Source organism: Falco punctatus (assembly GCF_963210335.1).
Source record: "Falco punctatus genome assembly, chromosome: 4".
Taxonomy (NCBI): Eukaryota; Metazoa; Chordata; class Aves; order Falconiformes; family Falconidae; genus Falco; species Falco punctatus.
In genome coordinates this window covers 90,043,421-90,069,426 of record NC_137583.1, presented here as the reverse complement: position 1 = coordinate 90,069,426, position 26,006 = coordinate 90,043,421, and the positions used below count along the sequence as shown (strand labels likewise).

General features: G+C 41.4%; 2 protein-coding genes and 1 long non-coding RNA gene across 4 annotated transcripts in view; 1 reads left to right on the top strand and 2 right to left on the bottom strand.

Moving 5' to 3' along the window:
• Nucleotides 1-2,145: 2,145 nt before the first annotated feature.
• LOC308063678 (olfactory receptor 10A2-like) lies at nt 2,146-17,734 on the bottom strand. Its single transcript, XM_080386979.1, has 2 exons — nt 14,606-17,734; nt 2,146-14,501 (listed from the first exon to the last, which is right to left on the bottom strand). The coding sequence occupies exons 1-2, from the start codon at nt 14,814-14,816 to the stop codon at nt 13,978-13,980; spliced, it is 735 nt and encodes a 244-aa protein (XP_080243105.1). The 5' UTR covers nt 14,817-17,734; the 3' UTR covers nt 2,146-13,977.
• LOC308061743 lies at nt 2,146-24,398 on the bottom strand. Its single transcript, XR_013927340.1, has 2 exons — nt 20,197-24,398; nt 2,146-7,414 (listed from the first exon to the last, which is right to left on the bottom strand). It is a non-coding gene; the product is annotated as an uncharacterized lncRNA (long non-coding RNA).
• The window catches only part of PLA2G4C (phospholipase A2 group IVC), a 37,567-nt gene continuing 30,272 nt past the window's right edge, over nt 18,712-26,006 (top strand). The window contains exons 1-2 of one of the 2 annotated variants that reach the window (XM_080382127.1): nt 18,712-18,919; nt 24,406-24,446. Coding sequence is in view for 1 of the 2 variants with exons in the window: in XM_080382128.1 (XP_080238254.1) it covers nt 24,435-24,446 (12 nt within the window). In the remaining variant the exon portion in view is untranslated. The remainder of the gene's footprint in view (nt 18,920-24,405; nt 24,447-26,006) is intronic. The other variant, XM_080382128.1, reaches the window with a different exon arrangement.

Sequence of the window (26,006 nt, the reverse complement as noted above, 5' to 3'; positions counted from 1 at the left end):
CAAAGGTTATTTTAGGTGGGCATCCTTTATGAAGGACTTCAGCTATCTTCACTGTCTTGCTGTAGCCTAAGAAGGCAAAATGCAGCTGTGGAAATCAGGTTTAACAGGTTTTTATTTAGTCTAGTAAAAGCTTGCTTTAATTCTGGGGTTTAATCATTCCACAGCTGAGACCTATGTTGTGATGGCTGTCTCTATCATTCAAGTTATTCCAGCTCCTATGGGACAAAACCTTAAACTGCAAAATGCATCTTTTCCTGCTTTGCCTTGTCCTTTGGGTAGAAAAAGCTAATAATAACTGTCTGCGATTTTGTAGGTTATACTGCCTGATGCCAGTTTTGTCTCTATCTCTCCTGGTGTCTCCTCAGTGCTGTTTTTGCATTCTGCAGACCATGTAAGACATGTGGATGAATAAGACATGGTGTGGATGACCACCTCAGATGCCAGAAGTCCCTTGATTGGCCCTCACAGGCTTGAGAGAGGTCCCTTCTAGCGACCTGTTAGAAAAACAAGAAAGCATGTTTAGATAAGCAGGTAGTTTACACCTGAAGCTACAAACTATTACCTGAGAGTTTGGGGATACCCTCTCTTTGCCTCCAGTGGAAAAAATGGGAACGGAAACAGATCCCACAGCCAACGTGACTTTCACGTCTACTAGAAACCAGTTGCTCAGGACAAATATAGTAGCATCCACTTTAAAATTATTGTCTCCTTGAATGAGGAAAGAAAGCAGACTCTTTTCATTTAATTTGAGATATCCAGGGTGGTCCTTCTGCTCCATCCATTTTGTGAGTACTTCAAAAAATATTAATTTAAACCCAAACTTTATTTTCCTGGAGGAAATAATCCAAAATAAAACATTTGCCTGTTCTCCCTCTCCTCTTACCTTCCTCAGTGAAGATGTATGATGGGTAAGAATATAGAACATATTCCTTCATCTCTGCTCCCCCCCATTCTTGCAGTAATATTTTCAACTCTTAGATCTCCACTGAGGTTTCATTCTATTTTTAAAAAATGGAAAAATGAAAAACAAAATGTAGCTTCCAGTCAGCCCTCTTTCAATACACCAAGGTAGATCTCTTATCTCTTATCCAGATTCAGTGAACTTTGCCCACAGGTGCCAGCATCATAAACGCTCAGAAATGCAAAATCAAAACAACTGAGCCAGTTACTTGTACAGCTTGCATGAAAAATTGACCTGCTTTGGAAGAGGGATGCAGGGTTTGGGGGTGGGGGGGGGTGGGGGTGGGGAGAAGCTGGGCGACAAAAAAAGAAAAAGATATCTTTTCTCTTAGAAAATTTTGTTGTCAGATTTTCAGATGTGCAAAGACATGGAAATAATGTGGTCATCTGAATCTCTAGTTTAATAATATATTCTGCTGTCTTTTGTGTTGGGAAAGCAAAAATTTTTCAAGGAGGAAAAACAGAATAATAAATGCTTGTCTGCTAATTATGGGATTTATATGAGGTCTTCTATACTGCCATTTCCCATGTATCCCAGGATGGTATACAGTGATAGTACAGGCTTCTCCCCCATGGTCTTGGTGACAGTCCTCAACTTGGGTTTTAAGCAGTGCCTTGAGGAGTGAGAAGTAAGTTCATCCTCAAGGCCATGCAGGCAGTAGCCTCTGCACTGAGGCAGCCAACAGAAGCACCGGTAAGTGTCATTTGGGTTATAACAGCAGATCTGCTTGGAAATAAGCAGACACCTGTTTCTTTGCAGCTTACCCCCCTTCAAATGATTGACTTGTTGCCGAAGCTGCTGGATGCACTCATGGTAACTTCCAAGGGAGGCAAACAAATTGATGGCAGCGTGCATGCTACTGCGATGGAAGGAAATCCTGCTTTGAACTGGGGAAGCTGTGGGTGTCCATCAAGAGGACTGCCTTGTGTTTATGGAACTGCCAAAGCATTAAGATTTATCCAAGAAGTGACCTGATTATCGCAAATGCTGCACAGGAAGGGGGCCAGGTTAAGCCAAAATGGTGAAATCCCAGATCTGAGTTCCTATGGAACTTCTATGACTGCTCAAAAATTGAGTGTGGCAGTCTCAATAGGAAATCCATGGGGGTTAGTGGTTTTTCAAAGGGATTTTTATAGGGAGAGTTCAAACTCAAAACACCCCAAATTAATTAAATATATATATAATTTTTTTAAGATGATGCGTTTACTTGTGTTGAGGCTAAACAGAACGGGTTCCTGGGACACCTATAATTTCAGATTCCTATAATAGCATGATTTGAAATAAAAGTGCAGATTATTCCTGAGACCCAGAAGCGTTCATTCTTGCCTGAAAACAGTGTTCTAAATGGGTATAAGCAGCAGGGCTTTATTAAGCGTGGCTCTCCTAAAAGGGTCTGAACTAACATGTTACCTGTTCCTGGATTTACTCCAGTTTTTTGTCTTGGTCTTATTGGGGTCCTTTGATATATAAAGGAGACTTATAAGAAAGACAGACTTTTTACCATGGCCTGGCACGACAGGACAAGGGGCAATGGTTTTAAACTGAAAGAGGGTAGATTTAGATTGGACATAAAGAAATATTTACAGTGAGACTGGCGAGGTGCTGGCACAGGTTGCCCAGAGAAGGTGTGGATGCCCCATCCCTGGGAGTGTTCAAGGTCAGGTTGGACAGGCTTGCAGCAACCTGGGCTGGTGAAGGATGTCCTTGTCCATGGCAGAAGGGTCGGACTAGATGATCTTTAAAGGTTCCTTCCAATGCAAACCATTCAGTGGTTCTGAGATTTTGCTCTCTCTCCCATGGGGACCTGGGAGTGTTTTCCTGTGCAAACAAGTAACAGAACTTGTGATAGTTGTGACAAAACAGTATGTGCTTACTGGAAATAATAGGAAGCCATCTCTGGAAGGCCCTGTTCTCTGATCCCCGGGTGCTATTTTGCATAGGTTTCCTGATGCTAAAGGAAATGTACATTCGGTGGGTTGCAGCTGCCTAAGAACTCCTCCAGCTGAAGGGAATCCTCATGTAGTATATGTTACAGCAGCTGTAGACACTCCTATGCCAGCACTGTGCTGGGTTGCTGGATGGCATATGTTCCAAAAAGCCTGAAAAAAACTCAGAAAAAATGAGCAGTGAGATTGGAGAGACAATATTATACTCTCTAGGCTTGGTGTGGGGATCTAGGGCTGTGCTGTGTGCCTGAACAGTCCTGGCTTTGATGTGATGCTCCCTGAGAGCCCCCAGCCTTTGGCTCTCCAGCAGTGCAGGTGAGATGATGGCCAGCATGTCAGCTGGCTTTTCTGGAGGAGGTTACATCTCCTGTGGCACCTGACAGAGGACAAATGTTGGAGCTTGGGGCTGCCCTGCTGGGTGGTGACCAGGCCTATGGGGACTGCATCGACATCAGGCACTGGTTTCCACAGTCCACGGAGCAAATAGAAATTACCTTTGTTTGGAAAACTGTTCTGCAGAAAACAATTTACACAATCATTCTTAACACCACAATCTCAGATGCCAGTCTTTGCTGGAATGAAGAAAGAGGCATTCATTTAATAAATTATGAGGAGCAGCCTGACGCAGTGCACAGCTGCTTAATAGTACTTGGCAGTGCTACTGCCTGTGATGATATCCTTCATGCATTTGCTGCTGAATAAGTAATAGATTTTCCCAATGCAATTGCACATTCTGCTCAACTCATTTTTCTTTAATACTCAGGCGTTTGCTTTCAGGTAGTAGGGTTATTTCATTGAAATGACCAATCTTGTAGCCTATAGTCTTTTTTGGTTTCTATTAATTACCATGGTGTTATTTGTTTGCAAGAATAAAATTTAGTTCCTGATTCTGAGAAGCATTTGCATAATGTTAAGCACAAGAAAGTCACATTGATCCTTACAAATATTTTTTTATGTTCAAAGGCTATACTGGATCCTTGCACATTAGGCTTGCTAATTTAAGAGGGACCTTTTTTAATTCTTGGAATTGTTTTTTTATGTGAAGGCAGTTCTGCTTGACTGCATTATAGAGGAAATTTTGGTTCTTGTACGAATTAGGATTGCAGCATCTGTTTTCTTTTGTTTGCTGTGAACAACTAGCTCCACTTGAGCATAAGTCAGGAGCCTGCTCTCTGAGTAAACTTCACCCAGTAGCTGGCCAGAGGAGGAATCAGCATTTTATCTTCTGTGTGCAGCCAACAGGCTGTTAGCTAGTGCATTCATTTATATAGGAGACCTCAGTTCAAAACCTTCCTCTGTCTAAAAAACTTGAACTGTATCTCCCAAAGCCCAGGACATTGCACTAATTCCTGGAGCTTTCCAGGTGAACGTCCTGAGTCATGGAGCAGAAGTAAGTGGTGGTGTCCTCCGCACACCTCCTTGGAAGCGCAGGGGCATTTGTGCATGGAGAGCATATCCCCTGGTTTGAGCCTGGCAGAAGAAATCAGCAGATTCACAGTATTTTGTGGCTCATGATGGGCCCTAGATGTGTACTAGATACCTAGCAACTTAGTGGACTTTCAGGCAGTGGTGCAAACACTTGAGCAGTGGTGTTAGGTGAAGACATCTGAGCCATTGCTGAATGTATTAACTCAGTCTTGGAAGCAGCCTAGACATGCTACTGTGGCATTTCACTCTGCTTCTTTTTGGCCTTCTGGAGAAGCATCATACATGGGCCTGGGAGGCCCCACACTTTGCTGTGCAGCTTCCATTTCCAAGGTTACCTTACTTACAGATAGCTATTATAAATAGCATATGGCATTACTATAGCATAACATTACACACCTACAGAATTAGTTGTCACTTGAGGGGTGGCTTTGTGAATGTCAGCGGCATCTCAGCCAGTTTTCCTGCTTCTAAACACCTTTCATTCATTCTTTCAATATGCAGGAGAGCTCTTCAAGTGAGAAATAGTTATTTGCACTTCAAGTGAGAAATAGTTATTTCCACTGTACAAGCAAGAAGTTTAATGATTGCTAAAGTCAGCTTTAAGAATCAGGAAAGTTTTGTCCCTTGTGTAAAACCACAGACAAAACTACTCCTTTTGATTCTGTGCTCTTGTATTGCTCTTTTATATCGGAGCTGACTGATGCCTACAAGGAAATGCATTCAGCTAACTTGGGCTCTAAGAGCTAGCAAGGAAGATGCTCACATTCTGTATAAATGTGCATCCCGTTTGCCTGCTGATTAATTATTTAAATCCCTGCTATTTATGGAAGCTGTCAGCATGCTTTGCTCTGCTGCTTTGACAGGAGAAGCAAAGGAATCTGAGTAAAGTGACGAGTTAAGAGTTAAAATTTATTATTAATAGTCACACTGCACTCAGTTGCGTTTTGCTCAGTATTTGGCAGTCCTCAGGGATATTACCTGTTACTATAAATAGAACACGTGCTGCCAGGATAACTGTTCTTCATTTGTCTGGCAAAATGAGCCATTTTTTTTTCATTTTACTTTCAAAATCTGTATTATTAAGGCTTGTGTGTGTATTTGGACACTCAGTACAGACAGTTTTTACACTAGGCTCATGTTGCTGTTACTCCATGTGGTATTTCTACTCAGAGATGGATTTCACATGGTAATGCTGAGAGCTCCCATGCACTGTAGAGAAACGTGGACTGGGCTGGTACTGAGCTGGCAGGCAGACCTGGTGCTGCTCAGAAGCCAGTGAGCGGAGGAGGGTTAGGAAGCGCTTAGTGTGTTACGTCAGTGACTCCAGATCCCCTGTGCTTTGGTTCACAACCTCTCTCCTAGTCCTCAAGCCACCATCTAGGATACAGGTTGGCTTGGGTGATGTGCTGCCTTACCTTTCAGGCACTCCTGCTGCCATCCAGCCACGCAACCATGCAGAGGAACAGATCTGGCCAAAGAACATCCGGGGAACGGGGAAAAATAAAAAGAAGTTGCGAAGTGCACAGACATTACTGCCAGCCAAGGGCGTGTGCAGGAAAATTTGGTAGGGAAGAGGATGAAACTACTTTTTTTGGTGGCAGCAGCCTGCATTAAGCCAGTTTAAAGTGGTTATGGGACTGACCCACCGAGAGATATAGTTTTGTCTTTTATGTTGTCCCCGTGTAGCTTAAAAAGTAGGTAGAAGTATGCTTAAGTGTTTTCCTTCTTATTAATAAAAGCATATGTGCCATTAAAAAGCAACATCAATAATTTATCTGGAAATATTTCACAGAGAGAAGACTGCCTATCTATATATACAGCTATTGATATATCTATATCCATATATATTGCTTAATGTGTGCAATAATCATCAAGTAGTCTTGCCAAAGGATTAGAAGTGTTTTGGAATGATTAATCAATTATTTCTGGGAGTATTCAGTATCTTCGTTCTATAGAGAGGTCAACTCAGCTGGCATAGAGGGTGTTTAAGAGTCTCACCCAAAGACAACTGAGTCAGAGAAGCTCCTTCACCAACTTCCCTGAACTTGCCTGAGGCCAAATAATAAGTCAGTAGCAGAGCAAAGGACTGACTGAATTGTACAGATTTCCCATTTCTATTTTCTAGTCCCGAGGCAGCTTCCTTCTGTGTGTTGCCATGATGCTGTTACAGTGATGTTACTTCTGATGAAGGTCATCTTAGATTCTGAAAAAAGCCTTTTCTTCCCCACCCCCATTTTGTTTTTCAAAAGGCACATAACAATAATAACTTTTCCATGGGATGAAATTCGGTCTAAGGACAGTTACAACAACCTTAAATCAGCATAGCCATTTCTCCCTAAGTTAAAGAATGCCAAAAAAGCACTTTTGTGGTTTCACATTATGCGCTTAGCACTTCTCTCAAATAGCATACAGTGACTTTGAAAATGTAATTGATAGTACAAACTCAGCTTTTCTAGTATTGAAATAATGTAGCCTGCCAGTGAATCAAGAAAGAATATTTCCTACTGGGAAAACACCTCCCACACGAGGTGAAAGTGCCCACAGACAGTAGTATAGGGCTCCCTGGGCAGCATTAACCATGTACCAGGAGACCACTACCAAGCAGTCCTGTCCCCAGGGGCACATGGTCCCTGACAGACAAGTCCTGCAACTCCCAGGGGATGGCTTGGCTTGCAGAGAGCCCTGCTGTGCCCGAGAGACAGAGTACTCTTTCACCCCAGGCCAGGACTCCAGCTCTTCATGACTGTGTGAGACATGAAAAAAACCCACACACAAGAAAGACAAGAACTTACATTTTTCCAGCCATACAGTGAGCTGCTGAGAGCACTGCATCTTGGCGAAGCAGGAACTCTTCACACGCAGATTCATCTGACACATTTTGAATTAATAAAAAAGCCAGATAGGGTCAAGAGTGAGCCTTAGCTTCTGATCCATGAATGATCCTTCCTGGAAGAGACATAATTGTTAATATCACATGTTAACCTCATCTAAATCCCATCTGTACTCACCAGCCCCAGCCTGTGGAACAAGGAGAAAGCACTTGCAAACAGAAGGAGAAGGAGCATCTTCTACCACTGTCCTAAAGAGACAAAACAGTTGTTATGGCTAGGCAGGAGACAGTTACAGAATGACAATCTACACATACAAAGTTTGGAGCTGAAACAAGAAATTTCAACCTGCTATCAGCTTGTGTCACTTGCTGCTTTTGTTCTTAAAAATCCCAGACTGTGGTTAATGTCACAATCATGTCATCAAAACATGGTGGCATGTTTTTGACACCATCTCTTCCAAAAGGTGGTAAAATGTGGCCTTTTTCAGAGTACCCAGACTGCCTGTTACCTAGGCAGCAGTGAGAGGAGTGGGGCATCTCCAGTAGAATGCATATCTCATTGCAGACCCTTGGCAAGACTTGTCCTTGGATTCTAGTTATGGGTTGAGTTGTTTTCTTTTGGTATTTTTTTCTTTTACCTTTTTTCCCCTGGTCCCGATAGGAACAGTGAGAATTGAGCAGGGCCAGACAGAGGTCCTGGTTCTTATCAGAGGGGCTGACTGCCATCAGAGGTGCCTTGGGATATCAGAAATAACCTGTCAGAGTAGTTCAGGCACAAGACCTACAGAGATCCACCGTCTCAAGCACTGCTGTTCTAGATGATCAGACAATCCACAGTGATGAGGAGAGTCTGAGGTCAAACTAGGAACTCAGTCCATGCACCCAGGTCCAGATCAGCAGATTACATGGCCAGGCACCGGCATGCCTGGGACACAGTTGAAGCTGGAACTCAGATGGGGACCAGAGTCAGAGCCTCCTTTTCAAAGTAGTTCCCATGAGCGGAAGAGACGTGGCTGAGGTTGCTCTGAAGTCCTCCCTGGGAACACTGGTTCCAGTGTTAATAAAGGGAAGTGACACAGCCCTCAGTTGCACTGGCGCTAATTTGGCCATGAGCCTAGCTAGTCAAACCTCCAAGGTGGGGAATGTACTTAAGGTGCTGACACTGAGGATGGCAACTGGACAGCCTCTCTGAGCAACAGATTCTGATGCTTCACTGTTCTCATGGTGAGAAAGCTTTCTTATGCATAGCCTGAATGTCTTTCATTTAATTATTTCAATTTTAATATTTACCCATTATCTTTATCTCTCATGCTCCCACCATTTGCTGCTGTGAAGAGCCTGGTTCCATCTTCCTGCTTGTAGATATTGGAAAGCTTCTGCTAGTTCCTCCTGAGCCTTCCTCTTGTCCTGTCTGAACAAGTCCAGTTCTCTCAACCTCTCCTCAGTATAGATCTCTATGGTACTCCACTTGCTACTTGTCCACTTGTCTCCAGGTAGAGTATAGCCTGTTAAGCACTGCCACCAGTCTCTGAGCCTGATCATCCAGCCTGGTTTTGGCCATCCAGCATCCAGTTGTCCACTCAAATCATAACATCCTAACCTAGATAGAAGAATGTGCTGGGAGACAATGCAAAAGCCTTCATAAAGTCGAGGTAAATGACCCTCACTGCTCCCCCTCCATCCATAATGCCATAATGAAAGAAGGCAATCACTTTGCTCAGGCCTGTTTAACACTTGGTAAATGCATGCTGACTATTCCAGTCCCCTTCCTCTCCTGCGTATACCCTAACATGCAGAGACTTGCTCCGTGATTTTTCCAGACTTAGAAAATGTCTGTTTCTCCTGTTTGCTAGCTTTCACCTTTCATGTTTTCATTCTTCTAGGGCCTGCCATCATGACATCTAATCTGGTTTGATCTGCTTCTTGAAAGCTTTTTAACCGTCCGATTTCCTTCCCAGTCCCACCAAGAGATAAAGCAGAAAGCTGCAAACCACTTTGCTTACTGTGGTGTATGAGATAGTGTTATCAGAGGAGCACAGATCCAAACTGATGAGGCATTTCAGGTAACACCAAACGGCAGCACTAAATGATAATAAAAACTTGAGCAAACCCACACCACTCTTCAGTATTCTGATGTTTCCAGGAAAGAGCTGATGTTCTCAGTAATTCCTCTCTTGGCTGGTATCTCAAACAACTCTCAAGTAAGAGACTGTGTCTTCTTTGTGCCCATGAGGAGCTTTTCTGAACATGAGACAAGGTAATTCTCATATTTCCTCTCTGACACAGCTTTGCATACTGGAATTCTTGGGAAACACCCAAAATCACAACCCCAAGTTCCTCTTCTCTGGCTGTTTGGAAAAATCATAGAATCATAGAATGGTTTGAGTTGGAAGGGACCTCAAAGATCACCTAGTTCAAATCCCCTGCCACAGGCAGGGACACCTTCCACTAGGCCAGGTTGATCAAAGGCCCATCCAACCTGGCCTTGAACACTTCCAGGGGCATCCACAACTTTTCTGGGCAACCTGTTCCAGTGCTTCACCACCCTCATAGTGAAGAATTTCTTCCTTATATCTAATCTAAATCTACCCTTTTCTAGTTTATCTCAAAAATCTCAAATACTAGTGTGAAAGTAACATTACAAAGGTGTTGGAGCCAAACAGACAGACAGAACTGTGAGATAAGGGAGCAAGAGCAAACCCCAAGTGTGTTGCATGAGGAAGTGACATCCTTTAATATCACTGGCAATAAAATTAAACATCCCAAGCCAGAAGATACACTGCAAGGCTTGTGACCTCTTGAATGGGACTGCACAATCATACTACTGAGCACATGGGCTGGAGCATGCTGAGGCTCTGCATGGTGGTGCTTTTATGGAATTATTGTTCTTTGTGCCCATATATTTTTCTGCTCAAAATATCGGAAGGGTCAGAGCAGACATGCTTGTATTGCAGCTTACCAGGACACTGCTTTTGAAGGTGAGCACTGAGAATTTGTACTGACTGTCTTGAGATGTGTCAGGAGACGTATGGGAGATGACTGGGACCTCAAGACACACTCAGATTACCATGAAGGACTGTGAAAAACAGAGACACACAAACCTAAGCCATCCCATTCACACCATCTACCTGGAGGCATCTCTGGAACTAACTGCTCTGAGAATCACAGGTGTCATGGTTTAACCCCAGGTGGCAATTAAGCACCACACAGCTGCTCACTCACTCCCTGTCCCCTCATGGGATGGGGGAAGAACTGGAAGGGTAAAAGTGAGAAAGAAACTCGTGGTTTGAGGTAAAAACAGTTTAATAATTCAAAAGAAATAGTAATTAAAATTTAAATTTTAAGGAAAACAGAGAGAAAAATAACAGAGAGAGGGGAAAATAAAACCCAAGGAAGACAAGTGATGCAAAGGAAAACAATGGCTCGCCACCAATCAACCAACGCTCAACAACTCCTCAAGCAGCAGGCCCCCTGACAACTTCCCCCTCCCAGTTTTATTGATGAGCATGACATCATATGTTATGGAATATCCCTTTCGTCAGTTGGGGTCAGCTGTCCCAGCTGTGTCCCCTCCCAACACTTTCAGCCCAAATCCAAAATAAATCCATACAAGCCAGTATGAAGAAATTTAACCTTATCCCAGCCAAAACCAGTACAACAGGAATATCTCAGCTTGAAGGTACCTGTTTGATTTACTATAAAGCACAGACTGAGCCTGTACCTATGCTTTGTGAGTGCTCAGAGCATCAGAACCTGAGCATGAACTGGAGGTTAACTCTCATGAAAATGAAGACACGTCATCTGTCCTTTGGCATGAGTGCAGCAGTCTATCAGAGGTAGATGGCTTTCAAAACACAACTTCAGCAATATGAACCCAAACATATCCCTCCACTGCTGCAGATGAATTGAAAAGCAAGTGGTCATCAGAAGTACGGAGGACAGGACACCTTTAAAGAGCTGTGGGAGTGTAGCTGATACACAGTGGGAAAGAGACTTGTGAATGGGACTCCATATCCTGCTGCTCTTGTGTGAGTATCCTCCTGCTACTGCTCCTTTCCCAGCTGGTGGGAAATCTGCTGTTACTTCTGAGACAGACAACAGGGTCATTCTGCAACTTCATTTTCCGGTGAAAAAAAAGTAAAACCTTAATACTCATCCCCTGTCCAGAGAAGGGTATCCCCCCGCGTTCATACTAGGCTTTTAAAAGTATTAAATTTATTATATTGATTGTACTAACATAGGTGTAGTAAAAGAAAAAACTGCATGAAGCTCTTCTCCTACAGGAATTCTGGATATAACTATATCAAGCCACTTTGTTATAAGAATTTTGAATTCAAACGCAATTCAAGCAAATTAGTATGAGGTTTCCTAAGTTCAAGGGAGGGATGATCAATGCATGCAGATTACTGCATGTGGATTATTGCACATTGATACATGTTGTTGGGTTTTTGTCTGTTTTTTTTTAATTGACAACTTCTCTCTCGTGGCAGAGAGCAAGCATGAAGACAACAATCACTTATTCTTTTATTTTAAGGCAACAAATAAGACTTGAAGATCTTCAGACCTCAGCTCCTCTGGATGAGAGTAATGATATTCTTTGAATGCTTTGAAGTGCTTCCAGTACCTGGATCCTCAGATATTCTCTTTCTCTCCCAGTTTTGTATTCCACCCAGTCTGCCCTTTCCTTCTCTCCTTTTCAGCAGTAAACAGATGGAGCTGTCTTTTGCACAGATGGGAAGCCTGTTCCCTGGAGGGCCACAGGATTTCAACAACATGTGGCATTACTCTCATCTGGTTGGGGAGGGTGGATTTGAGGGATGAGGCAGGGGCTGATTTTTTGGGTTTTAGCTCTCATCCTCTTATGAACTTTTTTGTCAATGTGCACAACGGAAAGACTTGTGCCTACAGACACTATTATGACTATCTAAGAGGAAATTCCTTGTTTTCCATCCTCTGAAAGCCCTTACTATTCGATTTTCTAGCATAAACAATGCCTAGCACAAGTAAAAACTTTAGTAGCTCTACAAGCAGGTAGAAAGTACATTCTGAAAATATAATCAGCTTAGCCCGCTCCTATCCCTCTTTGTCCACTGACCATGGTGTTCACAGGGTTGTTTCTCTTCTTTCCCTTCCTCCTCTGCCTGTCTGACATGTTCTGCTTTTACACATTTTCCCAGGGACAGCACCAGCTTGGCCGATGTGCTCGGCTGTGCCCTGCCATGGGTCTGTTTTCGAGATGGCTGGAACTGCCTGTGTCCAGCACAGGGGCAGCCTCTGACCTCTCCCCACAGAGGCCACTCCTGCAGATTCACCTACCACCCCTCACCCCCAACCTTCCAATATAAACTTAATACGCAGTTGTCAACATTGTCTCAGCCACAAATAGAAAGCATAGCACTCTATGGGCTGCTCTGAAGAAAGCTAACTCCACCCTAGCCACACTCAGGACACCCTCCATTGACTATGTTGCATAGATGGTCACAGGGTGTTTATTAAAAGGTAATAATACATTACTGGGATCTTTGCAAAGAGTGATGCTCAGAAGGTGAATCAAAATCTCTCAGAAAGGATGCTTGGTCCCTGTCCAGATGGTGATGAGACTCTCTGTTGCAAAAGTCTTTGCAGCAGCATCTTCAAGTATGTAGAATAAGACTCCCCAAAATGTTTTTTCTGATTAATTCATCTATCAAACTGGTCTGTGGATCTCTTTGACCACTCCAGCACATACATGTTTCACTGCTATTTTTCATCTTAACTGTGCACAAAACATTTCCTAATTTATGTTCAAATATCTGTACTTCGGGACCATTCCTTCCTCTGTGATTTCCAGGTGTCTTATCTATGTAGAAGCCCATCTGTTCTTTGGTAGGAACTGCCAGGAGTGGTCTCTGGGACAGAGGGATTCTCAGTTCAGGATGTGAACAAACACCTTGAAATATACAAATAGAGCTTTTCAATTAGACTAGGTTTGGCAACATATCCCAGGCCAGGACACTGTCTCATCTATGCTGAGACTAGCAGGGCAGTTCCTGGACCACCAGGAAATTAATGACTAGGTAAAATGGGTTTGCACAAGACTACACCACAGTTATAGCTAAAGGACAAACTTGAGTACCCTGCTTCTACCCCATAACTACATTCCTCTTAATTCTTGTCACAACAGCAATAAAAGTCTAGGAACCAGTACACATGAAACCACACCAGCACATGTTTTGGAATCTCAGTTCAGGGGAAGGAAATCATTTGCCCGCTTGACAGCATGTAGTGCTGTTGAGATGCTCTTCAGAAACCCATCTGGTCTGGTGGTTCGGAAAGGCACATACTAATATATTCTGTAACACTGTACTTATCTGATCAGTAGAGATTACATCTACACCTCCTGTATTTACAAAAGCTGGGCCTGTACTGTTGGTAGGGGAAGAGCTAAATGCATTTGTAACCTTCTTCTCACTTTTAGATCACTTTTTCCTGCTTCTAGACCAGCAATGAGCTATCTTGAAAGTAGTTCTGAAAAATCAGAGGGCTGGGATGTGGATATAAATCCAAACACTTGGCAAGCACAGAGCTATTGGAGACACATATGCTATTTCTCTCTTAAAAGGATGTTGGGTTTTTTGTAGAAACACACATTAATTAGTTCAAAGAAAGAAATTGCCCTAACAGCCCAGCAGGTAGGGCACTTACCTACATGACTGTCTTAGGATGCTGGAAACTTTGTCTCCTTTCCAGGGAAAAAGACTACCTCAGGATCACATGAAAAGTTTTCATAAGACTGATATTTCACTTTCACTTAATAACTGACAAGAGCTTGTTCATGCCTTATCAAACCCCCTGTATTTGTTCATATTTGTTCTCAAAACCTTCTTTATGTTGTTATTTATTAAGCTGCAGATAAGGGGATTGACCAGTGGAGTCATAACCGTGTAGCAGACAGATAATATTTTGTGGAGGCTTCCCAGTGTGTTTAGTTTTGGTACAAAGTGTATAACAATCATTGTCCTATAGAAAAGTGTTGCCACAGTGAGGTGGGAAGAACACATAGGAAAAGCCTTATGCCTTCCTGTGGTTGATGGGATACTGAGGACAGTGTTGCTGATGTGCACATAAGATATGAGCATCAAGAGAAACTGAGGTAGTTTGAAAAGGAATGCCAAGATAAATATTACAAGTTCAATCCAGTGGGTGTCACCGCAGGAGATCTTTACAACCAGCGTGAAGACACAGAAGAAACACTCAGTTTCGTTTGTCCCACAGGAAGTTAGCTGTGGCATAAGAGAGGTGTCTGTGGCACTAGCCGACAACCCATTTACCCAAGATCCATCTGCTAACTGGAGTCAGCACCTGCCATTCGTTATGGTTGTGTAATGCAATGGGTTGCATATTGTAATAGACCAGTCATAAGACATGACAGTCAGGAGACAACATTCTGTACCTGTTAGCTCAGTGAAGAAAAAGTACTGCAGAAGAAAATCAAGTTTGTTAGGAAACTTGCCAGGATTCTGGGAAGGATGGTGGAAGTGTAACAGTTCTCCAAGAATAACAGGTTCCTCAGGAAAAAGAACATGGTGTTATGAAGGTCATGATCAGTCACAACCAGAATCATGATCAGGAGGTTTCCTAACACAGATGTAATGTAGGTTATTAGAATCATCAAGAAGAAGATAAACTGTACAGAATGGAATACTTTGGAAACACAGGACAATTAATTCCACAACACCTGTTTCATTCCCCTGCTCTGCTCTTCTCATGACTATAACAGTTCTAGTAAGATCCATGAAAATATTTTGATATTTTGAGAAAAGTCTACCAACTTTTAGTGCAGGTATGTTAATTAGCACAGAAAGAGGAATCCTCTATATGAAATTCCCTGTAAAGATTGCAATAAAAATCCTGGTTTCTCAGGACAGTATTCATGATAATGTCTGTGAGACTAAACCCCATCACCTTCCCTATCAAAGTCAAGATTCACCCATACACCTTCCAGAAATTATCAAGATCATATGAAATATGTGTCTAAAATCAGAAGCACCCTACAGGGTTCCATACTTTGAACACGAAGAATTAGCCTGCTTTTAAACTATTATTCAGATATAAAGAAAATTATATTAAAAAAAAGGAAGTTAGTTTGCAGTGTTCACGTCAGATAAGAAAAATCTGTGCTTGGTGCTACACACTGTCAGTGAATGTTGGAGATCTAACTTCCTTTGATGCTCTGGAAAAGCCAAGTTGCAGTGTTTGTGCAGAGAACAGAAATTCCTCAGATGCAGATTTTTTTTTTTAACTTCAACCAAAGATTTCATTATGTGCAGTAGAAATACATAATTTTTGTGTGCTTTTAACTTCCATCTCTTGACATATCATGTTTCTATAAGAACCAAATACTGATGTACTCCAGCTTATCATAACTTTCTGAGTACCAAGCAACCATGTTAGATATGATAGACGGCCAAGTAGTTAGCAACAAAGCTAACAAAGTTATTTCTCCTATTATCAGCTTGGAAAGACAAAGGTACTTAATGTTTAGCTTTTATTTTATTTTCTGGTATATTAGGCTACTTCTAAAGCTATTCAGTGGGCATAGTTAAGACTTGCTAATTGTCTATTTATATCTTAAACAAAATGTCTTTTCTGTTCAGAGATCCTCAGGGACATTATCTGTGTTTAAGGAAACAAACAAAAAATTAATTTAATTATATAACTTACAATTATTATTATTTTCAAATTCAGTCTGAAACTAGCTGAAAAGTTTTAAAAGCTTTTTAAAATAGAAGCTTGATCTACCTGTATGTCATGGTTTTGGTATCTGGACACACATTAGTGACTGTAGTATTAGGGCAATTAACAGTCAGAAAGTCATTCTGTCTGCTTGAAGCCTTTTCCATACTGCCAGTGAAACTGTCACTGCCTTCAGCATTAATTTTGTCTAATTTAAGACATTGACAATGTAGGTATTTAAATCAGAATTAGTCAGAACTTCCTTTTATTCTAGAAATAGGCTGTTACCAGTGATAGATCTGACTTAGTTTAGCTTCATTCAAGATGCAGTGTCCCTTGCCATGAAAGGTCAGTGAATATTGATTAAATCACCACTAACTGTAAGACGGCAAGTAATAACTAGCTCAAAGGTAGATGATTGTGTTGCAGAGGTCTGTGGTTAGACTTCTTTATTCATCCTGTCCAACAAACTTAAATTTTAGATTACTAGGTCCAAAGGAATCAGACAACTGAGTTGTGTTGTTCACTCAGTTGTGAATAGAAAACACTCCAACCTGAGCATAAATTTGGAATTACAATCTCTTGTTTTCTAAGTACAAAGATCATCTGTGATTTAGACTTCTAAGTCAGAGAATTTGGCCTTGGGCTGCCTGCATAATCAATGGGCAAAAGCAGGTAAGATAAATCTCTCTGTATGTTAGATCAGTAGGCAGATGGATATCTTTGGATAATCTGAATTAAATCTGTCAAGTGTCGTGGTTTAACCCCAGTCAGCAACTACGTACCACACAGCTGCTCGCTCACTTCCAACTGGTGGGATGGGGGAGAGAATCAGAAGACTAAAAGTGAGAAAACTTTTGTGTTGTTTAATAGGTAAAGCAAAAGCTGCACACGCAAGCAAAGCAAAACAAGGAATTCTTTCACTGCTTCCCACTGGCAGGCAGGTGTTCACCACCTCTAGGAAATCAGGGATCCATTACATGTAATGATTACTTGAGAAGACAAACAGCATAACTCTGAACATCCCCCATTGTCCTCCTTTCCCCGAGCTTTCATTGCTGAGCAAGATGTCATATTGTATGGAATATTCTTTGGTCAGTTGAGGTCAGCTGTCCTGACCCTGTCCCCTCACAGCTTCTTGCATTCTCCCCAGCCTGCTCACTGGCAAGGCAGTATGAAAAGCAGAAAAGGACTTGATCCCGTGTAAGCACTGCTCAGCAATAGCTAAAACATCAGTGTGTTATGAAACTGCTCTGGTCACAACTCCAAAACTGAGAACAATATGAGCTAATATGAAGAAAATTAATTCTATCCCAGACAAAACCAATATAACAGTGCAGACAATCCGAGGAGCAGTGCCCTCAAACAGAACAATTAGCAGTTTGGGCAACTCCTTTGCTTTGAAAGCTATTTTATTAAATTCATATAAGAGACAGAGTGAGATCCATCATGTTAATATGAGTACAGTGAATTATCTGCTGCAAGATAATTGATTTTCTGGTTGTACATAGGAAAATATTGCCATGTAAATACAAGGAAGCACCCAGTAAAATCTGTATATGGTCATTTCAGTAACTTCCTAGACTCCATTAACTCTTTGCCTTATTGAGGAATGTATGTCCCTTGACTGCATGGTGCTTTTTAAATGACCTATAATGTATCCCTGTCCAAGTAAGCTTTGATTATCTCCAACCATGGAGATTCTATCATCATATCTGCTGGCTTTGGACTGTTAAACTGATCTATGTGATAGAATGATGTACAGACTCAAGAAAAAAATCAGTTTGTGGGTTACGGGACCTATATCAGGACATACATGTTTGCGTCTATATGTAAGATAGATGTTGAAGGTCCTGTTATTGTAATTGGTGTTCTTAGGCTGCATTCAGTTGACTAAACAGAGGGTTCTAATGACATTTCTGGGTCTGTGTGTTGATCAGTATGACTCAGAATATTTCATCTTCTCCAGAAGGTTTCCCATAACCCCTGTGTAACATCTGACAGTCTTTTGCAGATATGTCAGAAAACTGAAGTCAACTAACAAGACACTATACACTGCTGTCTAGGCACCTTGGTTGTACCTCAAAGGTAAGGAGAAAAAAAATGCCAACCGTGACAGCAGCTATATCATACTGTGCTTTCTTCGCTTTAAATTCTTCTAATTTAGTCAGAAACACTTCCCTCAAAAAAACCCCACTTTGCTTGCTATAAGCTTTAATAAAAGATACAAAGAATAAAGTAATTTTATTGTATATTTAAAAATCAGCAGCACCAAAACTAACCACACACACCAGAAGAAAAATGAACATGCATCACTGAACAAACTCATAGATAATGTATGAACCTTATTAGTAAAATGAACAGATATTTGCCTTGTACTGTCTGTGCAAAAGAGACAATTGAGTTGGCAATTGCAATAGCAATAAGAAGTAATATAATTGCTGGTCTCTGTGCTTGCCAATGCAGGGTCAAAGAGAAAAGAGGGTAAAAGACCACCAGAAAGTCATTCAGCTTACAGTGCTAACTGATTGGAAGTGTTTTTGAAGCAGTAACTTATAGCACTAAATATTGTTCTGATTTGGGTTCTACTTTCTTCATACTCCTCTGTTATGTACTCTTGAACATTCTTTCCTTAGGACTGAACAAACCCAGTGATGGTGCAGCCATGAAGGCAACTCAGTGATAATGGCAAAATACTGACAGACAAGAGCATCTGCTTCGCTGGGAGGTCAGGACATCCTTGATATGCACCATTCAAACCCCAAGATAAGCACACAACAAAGAAACCACAATAACAAACCTTCTATGAAAGCAGAAGTCGGCAACACTGTTCCAGAATATGTGGTGTCCCGATATGTATCTACATCGATGATATAAAAGTTACACACTATCTACCCAAAGGGAGCTTCTCTGTGTAAGATCTCCCAGACAGACCAGACCCTTGTCTGGGATGCTTGGCTGGCTCTGGACTCTAACACGGATGATCTTCGAAGTGAAACTTTTCTGTCATTGATTGGCTCCACTCCCGTGAGTTGTTTGGTGAGTGTCATACCCATAACACCTCAAACTATATATATAGGTGTATACATAGGTAAATGTATAAGCTTATACTTGCTTTACTAGTGGTAATTTTGTAGTAACTTACAACATACACTTGCTTTACTAGTAGTAATTTGCAATTAAGTAATTAATGAAAACAAAGCTTCCATGTCCTTGTGCATTACAGAATCCTGCAAATCCACAATTGCAATCCTTATACCCACACGGGTCAGGTAATCCTCATAGGTTGTGACCATGACATTAACTGATGTCAGAAGAGGGATTCTGTAAATACATATGGAGAAGGCTGTAGAAGAACAACTAAAATGCAAGAGAATAAGGAATGGAAAACACCAAGGTGGGACAGGAAACATGTCGCTGAAAATTGTCTTGACTGGGAGATGCTGTAAACAGAATTTCAGAAGTGGCAGGAAACTTCCAAACATAAAGCAAAGGAAATCCAGGAACCCTTCACTGGGCTTCTCATGGACACGTTAATGTCCACAGGTATTTTGCTAAAAGGTGCTGAGCAGTGAGTTCAAGACACTGAACAGTGAGCTGAAGATGCAGAGGCATGTGCTTTGAATCTCATAGTCATGAAAAAAGCCAACAATATCAATGGTTAGAAACTAATCTTAGACCTCTGGCTTTGCAAAAGCTGGAGACTATACCCTCCCAGTCTCAGAAAGTAATATTATTCAAAAGATCGCTGCACTGGAAGCTGATGAAGAGGAGGTTGATTCTGATATTATGACAATGGGCCTTCTGCCCGCACCTCAGCCACAGTGTTATCTGAGACGGATCCATGTAAGGTAAAACAGGTGCCACTCCAGTGGGCCTCTTACACCGTATTATTAAAGCTGATGCAGTACAATCTCCTGCCCCTGCCAGACTCACAGGAGGCACCCATTACCCCTGCCTCAGGTTACTACAACCATTGTATCATACAAGGCAGAAGCAGTTAATGCACATATCCTTAAAATTCAGGAAGAAGCCAACTGAGGATTCACTAGGATGGGTACTCTTGGGAGAAGCAATATTTTTTTTCTAAGCCCCAAAGCAGGGGCTGGACAGAACACCTTTTCTCTGTTATCTTAAATAATACATGATCTTAGGCACCTGCAACCTCAATGTTGGGAAGGTGCTAGAGGAAATCGCTGCATCTGCTGCTCCATCCCTGTCACAGCACTCTCCAGACTATGAAGCTGCAACAAGGTCTTTTACCATCTCATACCAGCATACTCTTTATGCCAGTCCCTCTGCTGCCTTCTCCTCACCTCATCCAGGGCATGGGTTCTCTCTCCTCTTGCTTCTTCCTTGGCTGCTCTCTCTTCATTGGCTCTCAACCACTTAAAAGAACCAGCAACAGCTGCACCTTATCTACATTGACCAACCGGCTGGCCCTTAAGCCAACCCACAGCTGTAAATTATCAATGCTAATTAACCCAGCTTCATTCTTCTACACATCCTTACCTTTGGGAAAGTAATGGAAGGATACCAACATCTAGCCCAGGGAGTTTTGATGACGTCTGAAGTGGTTAAAATTTTTGGAATTTAATATATAGTAAAAGACCTCATATACCTTTGGTGGTAAATGATTTTTCTCATGGGCCCAGGATCCTCAATGCCCATCATTAAAGCTGGGGACACTCCTGGATTGATCCAGATAACTCAAGACAGTATTTATATAACATGGGTCACTGGGAAAGACAAAAGCTCCAAGTATCTATGATAAAGTTGACTCTGCCAAATGGAAGAATGCTGAGACTTATACTGATAGTAGGGACCTTAAATATATTAGGCACAGAAATACTGAACCTGACCATTAGTACTGCATTAAGCATGGGATGCCAAATCTTTGGATTCAAACCTTAGCAGTCTCTATAGATAAAGTACCAACTGAGGGGTCTGCTGCCTATCACAGGCCACACCTAATTACCAAAAATTGCCTCAGTTCATGTGTGACAGTATTGTATTAGCCTTAAAGACACACCAGGCATAACTACTCTTATTCAAAAATTAGAATGGCAGGGAATTATTCAGAAAACTCATTCCCCATATCGTTCTTCTGTGTGGCCTGTTTGTAAATCTAATGGCACCTGGTGTTTGACAGTAAACTGAATGAAAATAGTGGACCCCTACAGGCTGCCATCTCATCTATCACGTCTTATTTTTATTATAGAGCAAATGGCCCATCCCTGGATGGCTGCTGTAGATGTAAAAGATGTGATTTTCATGGTCCCCTTTAAACTTGGGGGTCAAGAGATATGTACCTGGAGTTGAATTCAGTACACTTTTACCCAATTACCTCAAGGATTCAGACATAGATGTGCATTATCAAATCAGGATTTAGCTCAAGAATTAGAACAAATCCTACTGGAACCAGGGGTAATAGTATATTGATACACAGATGACATTTTATTTGAAGGGAATTCCTCTGAAAAGGTCCAAAGAATGCATTATCACATCATTGTCCATCTGTAAGGTAAGTGGATTACCATCACTTAAGGGTAAATGACAGGGACCTATACAAATGGCTCTATTTTTAGGCATAACTTACCATCATGAGCCTTTCTCTATCATCTTGCTAAGTTTCTGCAATTAGACAGCAGAATAAAATGTCACAGCAAGAACATAAGCCTCTGGAAAAGCCATTGGTGTTCCCAAGATATGTTCCTGAGTTTCACCTGTCAATAACATCTGCAGAAAACAATATATTGCAGATTTTGAGAGGAAAAAGAGGTAAAACCCCCCATCTGACTGAGCATTAGAAGAATGAAGAATGAATGTTTTCACGTAAAAGGTTTTGGCCATGGAAAGGAAGAATATTATACCTGCACCAATCTTTTTATACATGGAGAGATAAAGAAAATGCTCATTAATTGCTTTCTATGTTCTTTGATGGAATGATACAAAATTGAATACAAATTGATACAAAAAGAGAGAGAAAGGATATCCTTGCAGTTGGAGGAATTGTGCGGTGTGGTCATGAAGGGAGGAAAGGTTGTTAAAGGATGATGAGGAATCTGCTTCAAAAAGGTCTGAATGAGCAGCCAAATGACTGCCTTGCAGGGATTGTCATACCTGTCCCTTCACAAAGGCAGAAGGTGGGACTAAAGAATGGATGGACCACACAAAATTCTGTAGTTGATTGAAGTGTAAATCTGAGGCATCTCCAAGCTGTTAGCCAATCTTAAAAGCGTAAGGCTTAGTCTGTGATAAAAATCATAAGAAGTATTTACTCTGGCATTTTCTTTGTCTTACTTTTAGCATTCAGAAATAATTTTTTCTGTATTTGAGATTGCTACAGTCATAGAAATGTTGGTGGGAAAGAACTTCAGGGATCTTAACCTGGTATCTAAACAATGAGGTGAACCTTGCCTGCAGGTTTATTTTGGAGGCAGTGGAAAGGAATAGACAGATCCAGAGTGAGTTGCACCTCCTCGTTAAGTCAGTATATAGTATATCTGTGCTGTCTAGCAAAGAAACTTCATTGTGACTATTTTATACATAAGGCAAATAAATTGTGTCCACCTGCCACAGCCTATCTCCTCTGCTTCTCTCTCCACAAATGCTCTCATTTACCAACCTTCACTGAATAAGTATTTTTCTTCCCTTTGTGAATACATATACTTTTTTTCATAATTTTGTGCATGAAATAGCTGAAAACAGACAAAATTATTCTCTTTTAAATATGTGTTGCTCAAAGGCATGCAGGAAAGATATCAGAAAAAAACCAGATGCTTAGGGCACAGAGGAAAAAGCTCATGTCCTCCTAAGACACTCAAGGATCAACCCCTACTGATCTTAGGAAGGCATGTCTTTCTTCATTTGAATGTGGTTTTGTTTGATTTATGGGTTATGAACCTACGAGTGACAGTGGGTAGCATACATGACTTAAAAGGAAGCATATTTGTGGGTACGTGACTTAGGATTCATCACACTGAAGAAAGCAGTTGCAATGACTGTAATGAATATTAATACCCTGTATTATCAAAATAATTTTCAGGTCTTGCCTTTCTTTGTGGGAACTGAGAGCATTCTTCAAAGGGAAAGGGGGAAAAAAGTGTTCATGCTTTGAATATCTGTACAGTGCCTGTCTAATTGTACCAAGAAAACAGTGGTTGGTAACATATACACTGGAGCTCTCAATCCATTCTCTGCCCAGCCTGTACTGATACTGGGGGTTGCCCTGACCCATGTACAGGACCTTGTACTTGGCCTTATTGGATTTAATGAGATTAGCACAGGCCCATCTCTCAAGCCTGTCAAGGTCCCTCTGGATAGCATCCCTTCCCCCCAGCGTGTCCACCGCACCACTCAGCTTGGTGTTATTGGCAGACTCGAGGGTGCACTCAATCCCAGTGTCCATGGCACTGACAAAGATGTTGAACAGCACCAGTTCTACTATGGACACCTGAGGAATGCCACTTGTCACTGGTCTCCACTTGGACATTGATCCATTGACTGCAACTCTTTGAGTGTGACTCATAGAAACATAGAATGGTTTAGGTTGGAAGGGACCTTTAAAGATCCACTAGATCAGGGTGCTCAAAGTCCCATCCAACCTAACCTTGAATTTCACAACTTCTCTGGGAAACCTATTGCAGTGTCTCAACACCCTCACCATAAAAATTTTCTTCCTTATATCTTATTTGAGTATTCTATCTTTGTTATTGAGGATGGCCCACATCAACACCTTTTTGATACCAGGGGAAAAAAAAAATAATAATATTGAAACATAGCCATATAGCCATACAGGGACTAAACCTTTATTGGATAGCAGGCCTTTTAAATTCTGATGGAGATCTTAGGAACCAGGCCGGCACATATTGAATATTGCATTTGGCGTTCAGCACTTACAAGGAACTAGAATATTGCCATTTGTTTTATATACACAAACACACACCCATAAGACTACTCTGTATCTGTTTCTTGAGACTAGGTTGTTAACAGCTGGGTGTTAAGCAAAAGGAACGTTCAACCTGTATCAGGAAGCTTCCATTCTCCCCCTGGGAAGCAGAATGCTGGAAACTTGAAACAGCTTTTTCATACATGTTATCAAATTAGACTGAGTCAAGTAAGCAGTAACAGCCAATCATAATGTAACCATTTAGGCTAATGATGATAATTTGATTGCCTTTGGATATACACAATATTTATTAATTATTTTGTTATCAAATGTCTCATATTCATATGCGAGCATTCTGTGGAAACTGTGGCAATATTGGCAATATTGACAAGGCAGAGCAGTCAAAGCCATCAGGCTGTGAATCATTAATCCTAGGTAATAAGTAGTATGGTGCAATGTGTTAATTACTCAGCTCTTCTTTTAAACATATATTTGGTTTGTTGTTTTCGTTTTTTGGTTTGGTTTGGTTTGGTTTTTTAGCTTGGAAGAGGGTAATCGGAAAATAAATTCAGCTCCTTTACAGTTTGAAAGTTCCTCTGAGCTAAGATACTGCTGTGTATTCTCTTTTTGGTAGGTCTCCAGGACACAAAGACAGACACCTCAATGGCTACCAAGGTATGCTTTTTCTACTCTGTTTTCCCCTCTGTTTCCTAATCCCCCTTCTGCCTGCTTCACTGTCCACATGCTATGACACTTGTGTCATGATTGTTTTTTAAAATGGATGTTCTATGTACTTCATGCTAATATTACTCTGAAAAGTATTTGTAAGGACTAACTTCAATTATTTGAGCCTTCCTCTCTAGATGATAGCTAAAGAGGAGCCTCCGGGACATGAATCAGAACAAGGGTAGGATTCATCTCACCTGACTTTAAGCATCTGCATTATAGCTTTCTACATATGAGCTAGTCAGGAATGCATTTCACAGTGGAGTTGAACAGGCATTTGAGGGCTGTCTGAAGTATGGTTTAGGAGTGGTACTCTGGAAGTGCTTCTTGCTCTCCTCTGATGTTTAAGGATATTCAGGAACTGCAGATTTCAGGCTGAAGTTGAAAGTTAAGTGAGGTGAACGCTGCTACAGGCATATACCTGATCTATATATACAAACCTAGGAAAGCTGTATTTCTTTAGGCTACTGTGAACATCAGTTCAAGTTAGAAGGTTTTTTTTCAACTGAAAAAGACACCATTGGCTCAAGGAAATCAACCAGTGTATTTAACTGAATTTGATACATTCCTTCAACACAAAAGAGTATTTCAGACTTGCAGTTACTATTATGAAAAAAATGCTAACAAGCTGTCACATGAAAAGGGGGGGGGGGGGTTTAGGGGGCGTGTAGATTTTCCCAACACTGGGTTTTTGATCTGTCTATCAGTGCCCCAGGAAAGCCGAGACCCTTGTGCCCAACCAGTCTGTCAGCATCCCATTACAGGGACCCTTCAATGAACAGTCCCGCTGGATCAGAGGGTGATCCAACTGACTTGTTCAGGGAAACACACCCAACAGCATCACGGGGACCCCTCAGCTTTATTTGAATGTGTTACCCACTGCTGGCAACTGCTAGCACCCACAAAGGACTCACACCAACATTATATGGAATAACACTCTTCATTATAAGATTTGTGATTGCTGGTTATAGGGACTATCTGCAAAAACAAGCTTGAAATGCTATACAACCAGACTATATGCAACCAAAGCATTAATCACTAATAACAGCTATCACGGGTTAGTTATTTAGCATACATAAAACAAAGTTCTTACCCAATAGGCGTCCCTGTGCAGGAGAAGACAGGTTCAGCCTATCAACTGATCCCAGAAGTTACAATGGCATCTTCCCTAATTTCTCCCTTCGTTCATTTAATTTTACACTTTTCTTAACTCTCAGGTGGAGATTGAGTGACTCTAGTCATATATTCTTCTAGTATTGATTGGTGTAAACTTCTCTTGCTTTCATATAATGACATAATAGATAAGAACTGGAAAGCAAATGCTTGGTGAGGGGTGGTTGTGTCTTGGAGGTAGGTAACTTTGGGATGGAGATGTTAGTATTATAACAAGATTATAATGGGCAATTAGATGACCAATGGGCAATGAGATCTACCACAGTTCTTGGCCCAGCAATGGACATCTCATATATTTTCCATTTCACAGCCCCTATGCAGCTTATCGGCTGTATG